This window comes from Brachyhypopomus gauderio, chromosome 2 (assembly GCF_052324685.1).
Source record: "Brachyhypopomus gauderio isolate BG-103 chromosome 2, BGAUD_0.2, whole genome shotgun sequence".
NCBI lineage: Eukaryota > Metazoa > Chordata > Actinopteri > Gymnotiformes > Hypopomidae > Brachyhypopomus > Brachyhypopomus gauderio.
Genome location: NC_135212.1, coordinates 47,593,809 through 47,611,308, shown reverse-complemented (window position 1 = coordinate 47,611,308; position 17,500 = coordinate 47,593,809). Strand labels below are relative to the sequence as shown.

The 17,500-nt window shown below is 46.4% G+C and overlaps 1 protein-coding gene across 5 annotated transcripts in view; it reads right to left on the bottom strand.

Moving 5' to 3' along the window:
• cacnb1 (calcium channel, voltage-dependent, beta 1 subunit) overlaps positions 1–17,500 on the bottom strand; it is a 35,476-nt gene that overhangs the window by 8,722 nt on the left and 9,254 nt on the right. For 2 of the 5 annotated variants that reach the window (XM_076997115.1, XM_076997118.1), the window contains exons 3-8: positions 7,536–7,655; positions 6,793–6,915; positions 6,309–6,445; positions 6,099–6,166; positions 5,351–5,496; positions 411–491 (exon numbers count right to left, since the gene is read on the bottom strand). In XM_076997115.1, the coding sequence (XP_076853230.1) occupies positions 411–491; positions 5,351–5,496; positions 6,099–6,166; positions 6,309–6,445; positions 6,793–6,915; positions 7,536–7,655 (675 nt within the window). Of the gene's footprint in view, positions 1–410; positions 492–4,057; positions 4,087–5,350; positions 5,497–6,098; positions 6,167–6,308; positions 6,446–6,792; positions 6,916–7,535; positions 7,656–16,442; positions 16,651–17,500 lie in introns of those variants that run through there. The other 3 variants (XM_076997116.1, XM_076997119.1, XM_076997117.1) reach the window with 2 other exon arrangements.

Below are 17,500 nucleotides of genomic sequence, written 5' to 3'. Positions count from 1 at the left end.
CTTTAAAAGTGTACCTCATAACTTGTGAAAGTGTACCTCATAACTTATGAAAACATACCTCATAACCTTTGAAAGCGTACCTCATAACTTGTGAAAGTGTACCTCACAAGTTATGAAAGCGTACCTCATAACCTTTGAAAGCATACCTCATAACCTTTGAAAGCCTAACTCATAACCTTTGAAAGTGTACCTCATAACTTGTGAAAGTGTACCTCATAACCTTTGATTGTGTACCTCATAACCTTTGAAAGTGTACCTCATAACTTGTGAAAGTGTACCTCATAACCTTTGAAAGTGTACCTCATAACGTTTGAAAGCCTAACTCATAACCTTTGAAAGCGTACCTCATAACCTTTGAAAGTGTACCTCATAACCTTTGAAAGCCTAACTCATAACCTTTGAAAGCGTACCTCATAACCTTTGAGCGACGGGCCCACCAGGATAATGGGTCTCATAGAAGGCACCACGTCATAGGGAGGAACGTGTTCCATCTGAGGTAATGAATGCATGGAGACACAGACAGAGATATAGAGAGATAGAGAGAGAGAGAGAGCGAGTGAGAGACAGAGAGAGTGTTAAGGAAACACTCACACAACCAGTGCAGCTGCAGTACATGCATCTGTCCATGTGTACACTGTGAAAATTACTTGTTGTTTTACTATAAGTAATGTCTAAAATTCACAGAATTCTAAAAAGAGTTCACAGAAACTGAAATAGCGAGATAGCATACTAAAAACAAAGATGATTGCGATATGAACAACATATTAATGTTAATGTCAATGTAACAAAAGTTAAAATGGCAACTCCGACATGGAGAGCTCTGTAGTGTGTGAGTGAGATACACCAGTAACTTCTCTAGAGCTTTCTTGTGTGTTCAAAGTCATCGACTCATGCCAGTAATACAGTGCTGAGCTGGATTGAGCTGTAGCATAGCAACACTGCCAGGGTTAAGCCCCGCCCACAGACACGCCTCCACTGCCCAGCAGCTGACCAGGAAACAGCCCCACTGATTATCCTCTCCGTGTCACGCCGTGTGTGAGCCTCACAGGCCAGAGGGGCTTGCACTGGTGTGCGTGGGATGCATGTTCGATGCATCACACACTATTAATACCATCAAGTCATGATGAGCATACATGTGTGTGTGTGTGTGTGTGTGTGTGTGTGTATGTGTGTGTGTGTGTGTGGAGCGGCGTCTCCAGCGTGAAGAGGCTCTTCTGTGCTCATTCATCTGGAGTGTTTGGCTAGTGTGCAGGATGGAGATCAGCTAGTGCTCTTCATCTCTGCTGCTCTAGAGCTGCGTGTGCTCGCCTTCCTCACGCGTACATGAACCGCTAAGCACCTACACCACACCTACACCACACCTACACCACACACCTACACCACACCTACACCACACACCTACACCACACCTACACCACACACCTACACCACACCTACACCACACCTACACCATGTCCTGCACCACACCTACACCACACACCTACACCACACCTACACCACACCACACCTACACCACACCTACACCACACCTACACCACACACCTACACCACACCTACACCACGCCTACACCACACCTACACCATGTCCTGCACCACACCTACACCACACACCTACACCACACACCTACACCACACCTACACCAAACCTACACCACACCTACATCACGCCTACACCACACCTACACCACACCTACACCACACCTACACCATGTCCTGCACCACACCTACACCACACACCTACACCACACACCTACACCACACCTACACCACACACCACACCTACACCACACCTACACCACGCCTACACCACACCTACACCACACCTACACCACGTCCTGCACCACACCTACACCACACCTGCACCACACACCTACACCACGTCCTGCACCACACATACACCACGTCCTACACCACACCTACACCACGTCCTACACCACGCCTACACCACACCTACACCACGTCTTGCACCACAACTACACCATGTCCTGCACCACACCTACACCACACCTACACCACGTCCTGCACCACACCTACACCACGTCCTGCACCACACCTACACCACGTCCTGCACCACAACTACACCATGTCCTGCACCACACCTACACCACATCCTGCACCACACCTACACCACGTCCTGCACCACACCTACACCACACCTACACCACGTCCTGCACCACACCTACACCACGTCCTGCACCATACCTACACCACATCTACACCACGTCCTACACCACACCTACACCACACCTACACCACGCCTACACCACACCTACACCACGTCCTGCACCACACCTACACCACACCTGCACCACACACCTACACCATACCTACACCACGTCCTGCACCACACATACACCATGTCCTACACCACAACTACACCACACCTACACCACGCCTACACCACACCTACACCACGTCTTGCACCACAACTACACCATGTCCTGCACCACACCTACACCACGTCCTGCACCACACCTACACCACATCCTGCACCACACCTACACCACGTCCTGCACCACACCTACACCACACCTACACCACGTCCTGCACCACACCTACACCACGTCCTGCACCACACCTACACCACGTCCTGCACCACACCTACACCACACCTACACCACGTCCTGCACCACACCTACACCACGTCCTGCACCACACCTACACCACACCTACACCACGTCCTACACCACACCTACACCACGTCCTGCACCACACCTACACCACGTCCTGCACCACACCTACACCACACCTACACCACGTCCTACACCACACCTACACCACACCTACACCACGTCCTGCACCACACCTACACCACATACTACACCACGTCCTGCACCACACCTACACCACACCTGCACCACACCTACACCACACCTACACCACGTCCTGCACCACACCTACACCACGTCCTGCACCACACCTACACCACGTCCTACACCACACCTACACCACACCTGCACCACACCTACACCACGTCCTGCACCACACCTACACCACGTCCTGCACCACACCTACACCACGCCTACACCACACCTACACCACGTCCTGCACCACACACTTACACCACACCTACACCACGTCCTGCACCACGCCTACACAATGTCCTGCACCACGTCCTGCACCACGTCCTGCACCACGCCTACACAATGTCCTGCACCACGTCCTGCACCATGTCCTGCACCACACGCCTACATCACATCCTGCTCTGAACCTGCACTGACGTTCCACTTCATATCATTACGTTTGTAATCATAGTAGTAGAACTTCATCTTAATCCTGTATTACTCTCAGTGAGACTTAATTCATTATAATTTCGACTCTTTGCTGCATGTCATACATAATGACGTGTGCTGGAAAGCCCATTATAATGACTCATACGTGTGGTACCACATGACGGAGACACGTATTACACAGCATAAAGTAGGAATGTGATTTTAAAATGAGATGCCATAATGCCTTCATAAGAATACTGGAGACAGGAACATCACATTGTGCTCCATTCCAACTCAATGTAAGGGAGTAATGACTAAAATGGTACGGACGACTGACCCTGATATACATTGTAGTCCGTTTGAAGGGTCCAGTATCTATTAGTTTCAGCGCTGCCACTACGGCTGGTGACTTCAGGTAACCTGATCTTTTCATGTTTACTCAAAAGAAAACGAACAGGGACACAGTAAAACTTGGTGACAGCAGGGGTGGATGTGGATGAGAATACGGTCATGTCTAGGCAGGAGCGTGGGGGTGGCAGGCAGGCCTGTCTCAGGCACCAAACACTGCAGCGAGACAGCAGTGAGACGGCAGTGAGACTGCAGTGAGACAGGAAGTTCGATTGTCTGTCATTCCCCATTACAAAATATGAGTTACATTAAGCTGGAGGCTAATTGACTGACTTTTTAAATGGGTCTGTGTGTGTGTGTGTGTGTGTATGTGTGTGTAAGTGTGGGATGACCACAGTTAAAGAAAATGGCTGAAGTTCTTCCATGTCATGTTGGACAGCGTGAATGACGAGGACACACGGAGGAGGTCGGACTGCTCAGCTTCACAGGAGACTCACCGACTTCTGTTTCTGTTTGGCTGGGACTCCTAGCAGTCCACACACACACCGTGCGAGAACGAGCAAACACAGACAAACAGAAGCACAGAGCACAGGAGGTTATTCACAGGCTGTTAATTCGCTCAGTCGGCTGGGAGGCACTGATCAATCAAATATAGCATGAGGAAGTAGGCGTATGAGGACGTAGGCGTATGAGGAAGTAGATGTATGAGGAAGTAGGCATATGAGGAAGTAGGGGTATGAGGACATAGGGGTATGAGGAAGTAGGTGTATGAGGAAGTATGCATATGAGGAAGTAGGGGTATGAGGACATAGGGGTATGAGGAAGTAGGTGTATGAGGAAGTAGGTGTATGAGGAAGTAGGCATATGAGGAAGTAGGGGTATGAGGACATAGGGTACGAGGAAGTAGGTGTATGAGGAAGTATGGTATGAGGAAATGGGGTATGAGGAAGTAGGTGTATGAGGAAGTAGGGGTATGAGGAAGTAGGGATATGAGGACGTAGGCGTATGAGGAAGTAGGCGTATGAAGAAGTAGGCATATGAGGAAGTAGGCGTATGAGGAAGTAGGCGTATGAGGAAATAGGTGTATGAGGAAGTAGGCGTATGAGGAAGTAGGGGTATGAGGAAGTAGGGGTATGAGGAAGTAGGGGTATGAGGAAGTAGGCGTATGAGGAAGTAGGCGTATGAGGAAGTAGGGGTATGAGGAAGTAGGCATATGAGGAATTAGGGGTAGAAGGAAGTAGGGGTTTGAGGAAATAGGGGTATGAGGACGTAGGCGTATGAGGAAGTAGGGGTATGAGGAAATAGGTGTATGAGGAAGTAGGCGTATGAGGAAGTAGGGGTATGAGGAAGTAGGCGTATGAGGAAGTAGGCGTATGAGGAAGTAGGCGTATGAGGAAGTAGGGGTATGAGGAAGTAGGCATATGAGGAATTAGGGGTAGAAGGAAGTAGGGGTTTGAGGAAATAGGGGTATGAGGAAGTAGGGGTATGAGGAAATAGGGGTATGAGGAATGTTAATGCTCAGATGCTCAGAAACTGCAGCTCTGGTCATGCCAGCATGTGCAAAACCCAGAGGAGAAGCACTGTGTGATCACTACGCCAGGCAGCATTAAGGACTTAAGCGGGGATGATTCTGGACCACGATAAACTGGCACATTATTATAACACACTGACTCCCAGGGAATATACACTCCGCAGAAACCACCGGATTAGAGCTGACTTTGGGCATTAGTCTGAGACACTCAGCCACATTTCCTGATGCACTCTGGGACGAAGGTTATTGCTATGGTTACCTTCTTAAAGAAGGGCAGACGATGTACGTTGCCCTGAGCGGAGGAGACACTGGCGGTCACGGCCTTGCGGTCACGCGTGTCAACAGGCTCCGCCTCCTCAGCTTCCAAATCCGACGAATCATCATAAACCGCTGAGGACATGTCAGCTATACAGGGGCCCGAGCCAATGAGGAGGTGGCAGGGGCGGACGGGTGGGCGGGGTTTTTGGTGATGTGGCAGAGGGAGGCAGAGAGAAAGAACAGAGCAGGGAAAGAAGGAGAGAAGTGTGGAGGAACAGAAAGAGCAACGTGATGTACACCGTTTGCCATCTCTGACGAAGAAAACACCAGCAAAGGGAACTGATGCGGAGAGCAAACGCCGATCAAAGCGTAAGGGACGATGTCAGCGTTACAAAACACTGCAAAAAATATGAGGGATGTGACACGGCGCCGAGACAATAACCAATCACAACCTAACAAGCCAACAAAGACGCATTTAAATGGGTGGCAGAGAGAAGGACAGGAGAAAAGAGAAGTTAGAAACAAGGAAATACAGAAAGAGGAATGAAGAAGAACTGGAAGGTAAGGGTGGGGGGGAGCACTGGGAGACCGACTCAGAGTCCCAGGTGCTGGGAGATGTGTTGGGGGGGGGGGGGGGGGGGGGGGGGGGGTGTCGTTCAGTTCGGCTGCCGGAGTGTATGGAGGAACTGTGGGTGTGCTTGCTGGGGGAGAATGCTCCATAGTGGGAGATATGTCTGAAGAGTGCGTACCTGTGCCAGGTGGGGTGGGTCTGCGGGTCCCCGAGGCCACGTCCAGACTGGAACTCCCACCAGACTTGCTGCAAGTGACGACACGAGATCGGGGGTTAACACGCCGGGTGCCCGGACAGCCGTGACACAAGCTACTGCAGCCGTGACACAAGACGGCTGTTAATAGCGAAGGTGTGGTGGGCGGAAGCTGGTGCTGTGATTGGTCGGTACCTGGAGCTGAGGCGGTTCTGTCTGCTCCTCTGTTCCTGGACTTGACGAGTGTTCTCCAGCTTCACGGGACTGGGGATGAAACCCACCTCACAACCCTCCTTCACCAGACGCCCTATCCACCAGTCATTATTATATTTCTGTTGATGGGAACACACACACACACACACACGCACGCACACACACACACACAGTGTGATACATTAATACTGTGCTTTTATAGTGTGCTTGAAAGGATTTGTAGCGTTCATCTGTGTCCTGGTAAAATCTCAAAAGCACGCTGCAAACCACAAATGAACAAAAGCAGACACTCAAGTGACTGAATTAACACATTAGAATTAGTGCATTAGTGCACACACTATGACAATTGACAGCACCCAAGTACACACACACTGATCTTGAAAACACTCCTGTGAATGCAGCTCATTATTGGCCCATGAATAAAAGGGTTAAGGGTCGCGTGACATGGATGAGAGGCAGAACTGACCTCTTTGATATGCAGGAAGTCTTTGGCTTCAAATGAGATGGCCATGCCCTGCACCGGTACATCGTCGCTGGGTCCGGGGTTATAGCCAACATTAGTCCTCACTGCAAACGCGACTGGCTTCGTCTGTGAAGAGGGGCGGAGACACCAGGGAGGCTCTGAACACTGAGCAACATGTTATAAGGTGAATAATGCAACTAGCAATCAACAAGAATAAAGTTGGGAGAAGGATGGAGGCGTGGCTTCATTTGCATGTGAGAGAAGTGTGTGGATCTGTCTCACCGTCCATAATCAGCCTCGTGTCTCCAGTGAGGTTCATGTGCAATAAAAATGGAGTCCAATTATGAAAGCTCAACGATGACTGAGAGCTTGTGTGTCTAATCAGTGACCATGGATCATAATCAGTTAGAGGGGAAACTTTCAGAAAGTGGCTAATAGGAGGTAGGGTCTTTAGCACGGACTGATGGAGAGAGGGAGAGAGACAGAGCGAGGGAGATGGAGAGAGAGCGGGAGGGGGAAGAGAGAGGGAGGGAGAGAGAGAGACAGAGAGAGTGAGAGAGATGGAGAGATAGAGAGAGGGAGGGAGAGAGAGACAGAGAGAGAGATGGAGAGATAGAGAGAGGGAGGGGGAAAGGAGAGGGAGGGAGAGAGGAAGAGAGAGAGACAGAGAGAGTGAGAGAGAGATGGAGAGATAGAGAGAGGGAAGGGGAAGAGAGAGGGAGGGAGAGAGAGGAAGAGAGAGAGACCTTGGCTTTCTCCAGAGTGGCCAGTGCTTGTCTGTCGGCCTCTTTCCTCAGGGCCTCAGGGTCTTCCTCCAGAGACACGTCAGAGTCAGAGGGGCGACTGGTATAGGAGTCTGCTGAGCCCTGAGTGGGAGCACATGGAGAGGAGAGAGAGAGAGAGGAGAGAGAGGAGAAAGAGAGAGAGAGAAGAGAGAGAGAGAAAAGGCCTTAGATCTGGATGTTTGAACCTCTGAACATTTATAAACTCAGTTCAGCTTTTGGCCACACCACTTTCAAGTCTCTCATACTGTCCTAGACTGTTTGTCTGACTATCTCTCTCTCTCTCTCTCTCACTCTCTCTCTCTTGCACACAAACGTATGCACGCACACACACAAAATATTTTTTATCAAAGAATGCCTAAAAATGTCTAGATAAACAAGGTGTGTCAGAAGACAAGTTTTGGACAGAGAAGTGAGAGGTGGACTCCATAGCGTCTTTCCATTTGCACATTTGAACAATGGAAAAAACTAAAATGAAGTGAAAAAGGAGTGAAAAAGAAAACTCCAGCTGACCTCAACACAGCAGGGCACCATTTACAGTATTTTCCCTCTATGCATGCACACACACATCAGAAGTGACATAACTATATTCTGCTTGTACCCAAACACTGCAGCAGTGTGTGAAACGTGCGCTGTAAGTGTGTGCTATTATCAGTGATGTCAGTAACGCGTTACTTAGTTACTTACGCGTTACTCTAATCTTACCACTTTTTTCGGTAACGAGTAATATAACGCGCTACTATTTCCAGTCCAGTAATCAGATTAAAGTTACTTATCCAAATAACTGTGCGTTACTATTTTTATTTTCCTTAGTAAAAATATATATTTTATCTTTCTTCTTGGTCAGTTCTACTTTTGCGTCTGACCGTAGCGCTCGACTGGCACGCTGCGTGCGACTCTGTGAAAGCGCGAGCACGTTTTACAAGTAGGGGTGGGCGATACTCGGAATTTTGGTATCGATACGATACCGATACGATACTGGTCAGTATCGCCGATACCGATACTTCCAAACCGTTGGGGGGGGGGGGGGGGGGGTGATACTTTTTACTTGAAATTATAATCCATTAATATAATAATTTATATTAAATTATATATATTTTTGCTGATGCTGGTCCAGCGTGTCGCGTGCCAGTGATTATGCCTCGTGCCAATGGTGGCACGCGTGCCATAGGTTGCCGACCCCTGCTGTAGACGGTCAACCAGTTTCAGCTGTGGAAAATTCAATTAAAACAGGCGAATACACCACAATTAAGCCAACTACAGGAAAGTCTGATGTATGGAAGTCATATTCCATTGTAATTAATGGAGAGGGAAATTGGCTTGTTGTGATTGATATCAGAAAGTGTTGGTGTACGTCACCTGACGGCATGTGTTTGGACTGTGGTAAGAAATGGGACAGCGCGATCCATCGCTATATAGCTGTTTTAATAAATACATAAGAAAATTTCAAGTACTAAATCTAATTAATTCAATTCATATTAGGATTGCGGGCGGGGGCGACAGAAATGTGTATGTGGCAGACGGGTGCGGGATTAAAACAAGCAATTTTTTGGCCGGTGCGGGCGGGAGCGGGACTAAAACAAGCAGGTGCGGGGCGGGAGCGGGATTAAAACAAGCGATTTTTTGGCGGGAGCGGGATTAAAACAAGCGGGAGCGGGATTAAAAAAGCAGTCCCGCACAGACTTCTAAACTGCAGCAAAAGAATCGATATTTTCGCTGTGGTATCGATCCGATACCGACCCTCACCTTTGTATCGATACTATCGATATAAATATCGATCCGCCCACCATTTTTTGCAGTGTCCTCCCGTAACAATATGTGGTAGTATAAAGAAATACCCCTCAAAAACAGATGAAGGAACATTTACCTGATGAATACTAATGTTGCTGTGTGTTCCACGTTTGAAAAGTGCTGGAATTTTGACTGACGTAGCCTACTTTAAAATGCTTGAAATTGTAATGGTATTTAGTTTCACAAGCTGTTTGACTGAACAGTTCGCTTGTATTACATTTACAAATAAATTTACAAATAATACCGCGCAGCTACACAAACGTAATGTCAGGAGATACTGTAGCGACTACTACTCCTCACGGCGAGTCTTGCCCTTTAAGTGACACTGGGGGGGGGGGGTGCGACGGCGCGCACCAGCGTTGCATTATCAGCAGAGGCGGTCTTTGCATAGAGGCGTTGCTAGGCAATTGCCTTGGGCCCCTCCCACTGTAGGGCCCCCTTGTCTAGCTAAGGCTAGGTTCACACTACACGACTTTTCAGTCGTCAGGTTTCTGTGCCATTCGCACTACACTGGTTGTGCTGTAATCGCGAGTCTTTCAGTTGTTGTGGCTTTCACACTACATGACTGATCGGCGACGCGGGCTCACGAATTACACGACTGGGGAATCGCCGACTCATCTGGCTGCTGTCCAAAAACGCGGAGAACATGAAAACGAAACTCTCGCGAGAACCAGCAACACCACGTAGAAGAAAAAACAATGTACATGTACTCCACATTTTCGTTATTATTATTTTTTTTACCGTTTAAACACTCCATAGTCCCAAATTGCCAGAATTATTTCATCTCTCCGTTGCAGTGAACATAGATATAATCAATCGCACTATTTCTCCAGTGCTGTCACAATAACTTAAACACAGTGTTGTAGTAAAGTTGTAAGAAAGGTGAGGATTTTGTGTGTTTGCTGGGTTACTGTTTTGAAAGCATTCTTGAAAGTTTTACATTCTTCAGAGATATCTTCAGCGGTGCCGCGGTTCTCTCTCCGCGTTCCCATTGGCTGTAGCTAGACGCTGTTCCCATTGGCTGTAGCTAGACGCTGCTGCTGACTCACAGTCGCCGACTGGGCTAGATATTAAACATGCGAGATATTAAACATGCTAGATATCTGCCGGTCGTCTGTGACGAGTCGGCGACCAGTCGGCGACGGCTCGGCGAGCGTCTTTCAGCAGTTCACACTACACGACTGAGCGAGCGCCGAGTGATCGCCGATTTGCCTCCGACCACAGTTTCTGTCGGCGATCTACAAAAAACAGTCGGCGACTGAAAAACCAGCCTAAAATCGTGTAATGTGAACCTGAACTTTTTTCTCGCATATTAATGTTGATGGGCCCCCTAGCTAAATTCGCCTTGAGCCCCCAAATTGCTAAGTCCGCCACTGGTTATCAGTAAAGTTTCCCTCCTCTGGATTTATGGATTAAGCAGTTTCTGCCTCGGTTACTGAACCTGCTTCAATACATTGTTACTGTAAAAAATGCACTTCCAATAAAGTGAGTATTGGAAAAATTTATTTTGCTGCTGAATGTAACTATTAAAGTAACTTGTAATCTAACGTAGTTACTTTTAAAATCAAGTAATCAGTAACGTAACTAAGTTACTTTTAAAAGGAGTAATCGGATTACTTTTTCAAGGTAACTTAGCCATCACTGGCTATTATGACATAAAGGCCGTTGAGGAAGAAAAGACATTAGAAACGAAACGGTTTTCATTCACTCATGAATGATCCCTCGATCATCCTCTGAGTTTCTTTATTTACACACTGTACCGTTAGTTTGGGACGTGTATGGTGTGCAGAGGCGGGTCAGCTATGAGCTCCCTCTGCTATTGTGTGCATGATTCACAGAGCCCATATAGCAGGCGGCCCGGGGCACGGCGCTCGCTGCCACGCAAACGACCCGCAGAACTAACGGGGAGCCCAGTCGGATGATCGGGCCCGTCTGCTGAGGGTCTCGCCGCTCCAGCGCACGCTGAGCCGGGCCTGCGTGTGCCTGTGCCGGGGGGGGCGGGGTTTCCCACCTCCAGCTCTGCTCACGAGCCGGTCTACAGGAAGTTATTGTGTAATGTGCACAAACAAAAAACTATTCTGCATGCCTGAAGCATGGCTGACACACTTTTGTACACAGTCTCTGTGCCCCCCACCCCCCCCCCCCCCCCCCCCATCTCTCTCTCCTAAACACACACACACACACACACACACACACACACCCCCGGAGCTGTACCCGGAGCGGGTCAGTGTTCTGGATGCGGCGGGCCAGTGTTCTTTATATAAGACGCCCACGCTTTTCCATCCCTGTTGCTTTTTTTCCCTTCTCTCCTCTCGCTGGTTTTCAGGTGTCAGACGCACTCTTAACCGTAGGAGGTGTGGACAGGCACGAGGACAGCTGCGAAGAATGACTCAGTGTGAGCGTGTGTGTGAGAGAGAGAAAACATAAGGGAGTAGGTTTGAGATAACCAGCGAGAGTGTGTGTGTCTGTGTGTGTGTGCGTTTGTTAAGCTTTAAATAGAGGTGAGAATTTGCCATGATGACATATGCCATATGGTATTTTGTTAAATTATTCATAACAAACAAAACTAACAGGTACTCAGTACACACATGCACGCACACACACACACACACACACACACACACAAAATTACAATTCCATTAAAAGTTGCTAGATTCATAAATTCTAAATGATCTCTAAATTAGATACCACATAATTAGAAAAGTTGGCTTTCATGTTTTCTACGGAGACCCAGAGATCCCCTCTGACACAGAGGCAGCGTTACCCTACAAGTCATTTTCCAAGATTACAAGAGGATTAGCATCAAACACGAGCACGGCTTTAGGGTTCAGACACGGCATGCGTTCTCACAGCCTGCAGTTCAACTTTAAATCCAGATCAGTTCCAGGTGGATGGTATCTCAAAGGAAAAAAAAAACTTGTATGTCACATGAAATTGGCAAAAAACAGGAGACATCTTGTCACATGGCTGGACGTTGCCTACTGCAGATCAGATTATCCACATTCACGGTTGTCTACGGACCAACGGCACCTGCAGCGTTCACCTACTACTTCCTATCAGCCTGGAGGTTACAAACACTTCTGTCACTCTTCCCAAAGCCTCGCTGATCCCAGCCAGCTAGCTGTCTGTCTACCTATATCTACTCCTATGGGCAGTTCTGTCATTAATCACAACCTCCATTAATCATAATAGTTAAGTAACTATGTTGATGTGGGTTGACTACATCTAAGAGTGACTACACTGGTAAACAACAATGTTGCTTTATGCAAAAAAGCCTGGTTATTATGTATTGTTGCATGCTGAATACTAATACGTTTTTCAGAATGCCCCTATAATTCATTGTTTTTCCCCCCAGTATATTTGCATGTTATTATGTATAGAATGCAAAAGGGGAGAGTCTCTCTGTGTTGGCAGACTACACGTCAAAATCATCACACACATTTAAGCTTGTACAAAGTGTAATAAGCGTGCACAAAACGTAATAGCATTACATTTGTCTTATTTATGATTTGGTAATATATACTTTGGGTAAAATTTAAATGTGACCATAGCATATTTTATGTTAACTATGAAATGGGGTCCATGGGATGCATAACTCCAAGGGACTTTGTGTTTAACGTGTTTAATGAGCCCTGAGAGGAAGCACACGGAGAGGAGAGAGAGAGAGAGAGAGAGAGAGAGAGAGAGAGAGAGAGAGAGAGGGGAGAGAGGAAAGAGAGAGGGAGGGGAGAGATAGAGGGGAGAGAGAGGAAAGAGAGTGAGACAGAGGGGAGAGAGGGGCAGTACAAAGTGAACTAATATTTCAGCGTCCTAAGCAGCTTTGATGATGACGAGATGTCTTTTGCAGCAGTGAGATCCAGACCGCCAGGAGTGCCCGATATAAAATACAATATTGCCGAACTTGAAGGCGATTTCATTGTGACCTTCATGATGGTCAGACCTTCTAAGATTTGCAAATTAATTGCAAACCATAGAAGAAATGGAAAAGAAAAAAATAGTAAAAAAGAAATAAATAACACATAAAATTGGGATAATGAGCCAGTAGCCAAAAATCTGCTTGTTCCTATTCAGGTTGAATGTTGTGACTACAATCTTTGGTGTTTAGAGCAACAACGAGCTCTATTTCAGTGGTCTATAGTGAAACATAATAAGTTGGCAAAAAAAGTGTTTTCAGAGGAACTGACAATATCCATAGTGTGATTAATTGTGATGATGCTAAAATACAATTATATTGCCCACCCCTTCCAAGAAATCCAATAAAATAAATGTTTTGCCCTGATATTAGGAGAATTTATATGACAATATTAACAACTTAATATCATAATATAATATATTTTCTGTCTCTCAGTTATATCTATGTACCCTTCAAATTATTAATCCAAAGTAGAATCCAAAATGTATATCTAAAAACATTTTAAAATCTATCATAACCTGCATCTTTGCGGCTACAATATAAGTGTGAACAAGCTACTACTAATTTCTGAACAGCAACATTATTTTTCATTCTTTGATTGATTAATTACTCCTTTTCTTATTTACACATTTCAATGTTCTCCCTAATAACTGTAAATATACCCATCAGTAAGTAGGCTGGTCTCACTGCACCATGTGTGTCCAACACACCCAGGAGTGTCAGAACCAGGAGTGTGGAGACAGATCAACCAACACACACACACACACACAAACACACACACACACACACACACACACACACACACACACACACACACACACACACACACACACACAGTAGTGTCAGGGACACACAAGTCAGAGAGAGATCAACCAACACACACACACGCACGCACGCACGCACACACACACACACACACACACACACACACACACACACACACACACACTCTCAACTGTTATTACTCCTGTTATTAACCCTGTTATTATCTATTATAAAGCCTGTTATTACCCCTGTGATAAAGGCTGTTATTACCCCTGTTAATACTTAATTTACCCTGTTATTACTTGTTTTTACCCCTATCATTACCCCTGTTATTATTCCTGTTATTCAAAGTGCAGTGTGTTGTGCACTGCCTGTTGTGTGACCTATCATAGGATGCCCTACAGTATATCTGTTTCTGACCTGTTATGGTGGTGTTGATATGAACCAAATATCCTTCCTGCATTAAGGCAATAGTGTGCAGTTTCTGATTCTTGTTGTTTACAAACAATGGAAGTATAAACAACCCCACTTTCAAATGTTTTTAAATGTAAGTATCTATGGCACGGTTAACCTATTCAGGGCTCTGACTATGAACGTAAGAAAGACAGCTCAAATTGTCACGGTGGATGAGATGTTCAACAGACAACAAACCTTCAGGAGAACAGACAACTCTTCTGTTTGCTTTTTAGGACTGTTGTGATGAGATTTTGTTTGGCAGCTGTGACATTTCAGTGTGACAAGTAAGACACAATGCAAAGATTCTGATGACTGTACCAAATCCATTTGATCATTGTACCAAATCCATATATGTTCTTCAAAGAAGCAGCAACAAGAATTCAAGATCATTCTTCACTCAATACTACCTATTCAGATATGACTCATCAGTCATATTTATCTCTAATCTAATGGTAAGTTATGGTGCCAGAACAGATTTGGCCAGCTGGATACGTGGACAGAGCTATAACACAAAAAAACAACACAAATAACAAATGTTCTGAATTACAGTGAAGCAGGAAATGGCTGTGACAAGAATAAAGGGAAGATGATACCGTGATCTAGAGCTAGTTAGAGAAGAGCAATGAGTCAGGAGGAGAGGGGTTAGTGACTATGAGAAAGACACAGCTAGCGAGAGAGACAGCAAAAGAGAGAGACAGCTAGTGAGAGTGAGACAGCTAGAGAGAGAGATAGCTAGTGAAAAAGAGACAGCTAGTGAGAGAGACAGCAAGAGAGAGAAGGAAAGAGAAAGAGACAACATGAGAGGGAAAGAGAGTGATAAGAGAAAGAGAGAAAGGGGAAAGTGAGACACAATGAGAGAGAGAGAGAGAGAGAGAGAAAGAGAGAGAGAGAGAGAGAGAGAGAGAGAGAGAGAGAGAGAGAGAGAGAGAGAGAGAGAGAGAGATGGCTCTATGATTACATGCATATGTAAGTGCTCCAAGCAGCAGGTGTTTTCAGCAACACAGACGTCAGTCTGGATCAAATTACCACCAACAACTCATGGAGATTATGCAGCTCTTTAATTTTTAAATCATCAGACCCACCCATCATTCAGTACAGATCAAACGTGGGTACCTAATGCTCCATAATATTGAATCAATCCCAATATGTAACCGACTAAAAAAGTTACTTCAACACATCGAAATCTAAGCAACTAAGCAAACTAAGAAACCCTGAATTTGTGAAATTAAATCCTCTAACCGCAGTCTGGATGTACTGGACGTTAATTGTTATTAATTATATTAATTCCTCATTAATGCCTAGCTGTAATGAGGCAGGCAGACACTGAAGCTGTACGCACTGCCGACGCCTGACAGGAAGACGTGGACTTCGGGACTCTCAGCTAACGCAGGACGAGCCATCACTCAGAATATCATCATATCACAGTGCATGCTAAGGTGACAAGTCTTCATTTGGGAATACTGGCTAGCTTTTCTCCAACATACAGTAGGTCTAAAAATGCAGTAATCTGTGTGTTACTTTAAGTTACAATTGATGTAGAATTAGTATTTGAATAAAATACCTCTAAAACAGAATTATGATTCATTTGTTTGAAAATTATGTTCCATAGTGTAAGGGGGTGTTCAGAGGGACAGAAGCCCAGAGAAACAACACTGTCTATGGGCAAACTGGTGGCCCGATGCAGTTCTTGGAGGTCTAATTTAAACCCTTGGGAGGGATGCAGCTGCCCAGCCCAAAATGGAATCATGCACCAGAGAGCGAGACCAAGAGGAACCGGGACACAACAGCTATTCAAATGTGAATCCGACACACAATTCCTCTGGATCATCCCTCTCACATCGAGATAAACGACCAAAACCACATGCACACACCTGCCCTCCCGCCCACACACATGCACAGACACACACACACACACACACAGTGAGGCATTTCTGGATCTTTCCTACCATTAAGGGCCTATGAATCCGTTCATTTATCTCCATGGCACTCTTCCCTTGCCACGGCAACCCCGAGTCACACCCAGAAGTCCGAGTTCACTCCAAATGTGATGTGTGTGCCACTGCGAACGTGTGTCCAAAATGTTTTAAGTGTCAGAGAATGGCCAATTGCTCTGCTAACCTCAACCCCCCAACAAGCATTCCGACTCTCTCTCTCTCTCTCATCTCTCTCCCTCTCTCTCTCTCTTTCTCTCTCTCTCTTTCTCTCTCCTCTCTCTCTCTCTCTGTCTATCTCATACTCAAACTGAACTGGAAGCTGAACTCAGTTCAGGGAGAGAGATGTGGGGGGAGCCGGGTGTGTGTGTGTGTGTGTGTGTGTGGGGGGGGGGGGGGTCGGATTGCAGAACTTGTGCTACATTTGCAGACTGGGGGTTAAATTTAGATGTCATGGACAGGGGCAGATCTTGCCCCCCCTCTCTTTTCCCCCTTCTTTCTCTCCCTCTCTCCCTCATTCCCCCTCCCTCTCTCTCTCTCTTTTTTTACCCCCCCCCACGATCACTCTCTCATATTTAGCAGTGACATGATTTGGTGTATACCGGGGAATGTAACTGTCAGCCCAATGTGTGTGTGCTCACTCGCATGTGTGTATGTCTGTGTGTGGTGTGAGCTGGGGGCTGAGAGAGGAATCTGAATTTATTATCAAATGAACAACTGACTGATGGCATCTCTTTTCTGAATCTCTCCCTTCATAGACCGACAGTAGTCATGTTCTGCTGATCCAGAGCAGAAATGTTACAGTTGTATAAGATCATCTTCTGTAAGTTCTCCCCAATAAGGTCGTCTGTCAAACGCTGCATATGCGAACAGGCTCTGCGTGACTAAACATGCCTGAAGGTCATTTGCTGTTTTTCTTGTGTTTTTTTTTTATTATTTTTTTGAAGAAAGGCCCCTACACATGTATGCATGAACCACTGGAAATATAATACCACAGGACTGATCACATTACGGAGGTGGTGGACATTCTGAAGAGCATGCTACCTGCTGACAGGGGGGCGCTAACCCTAACA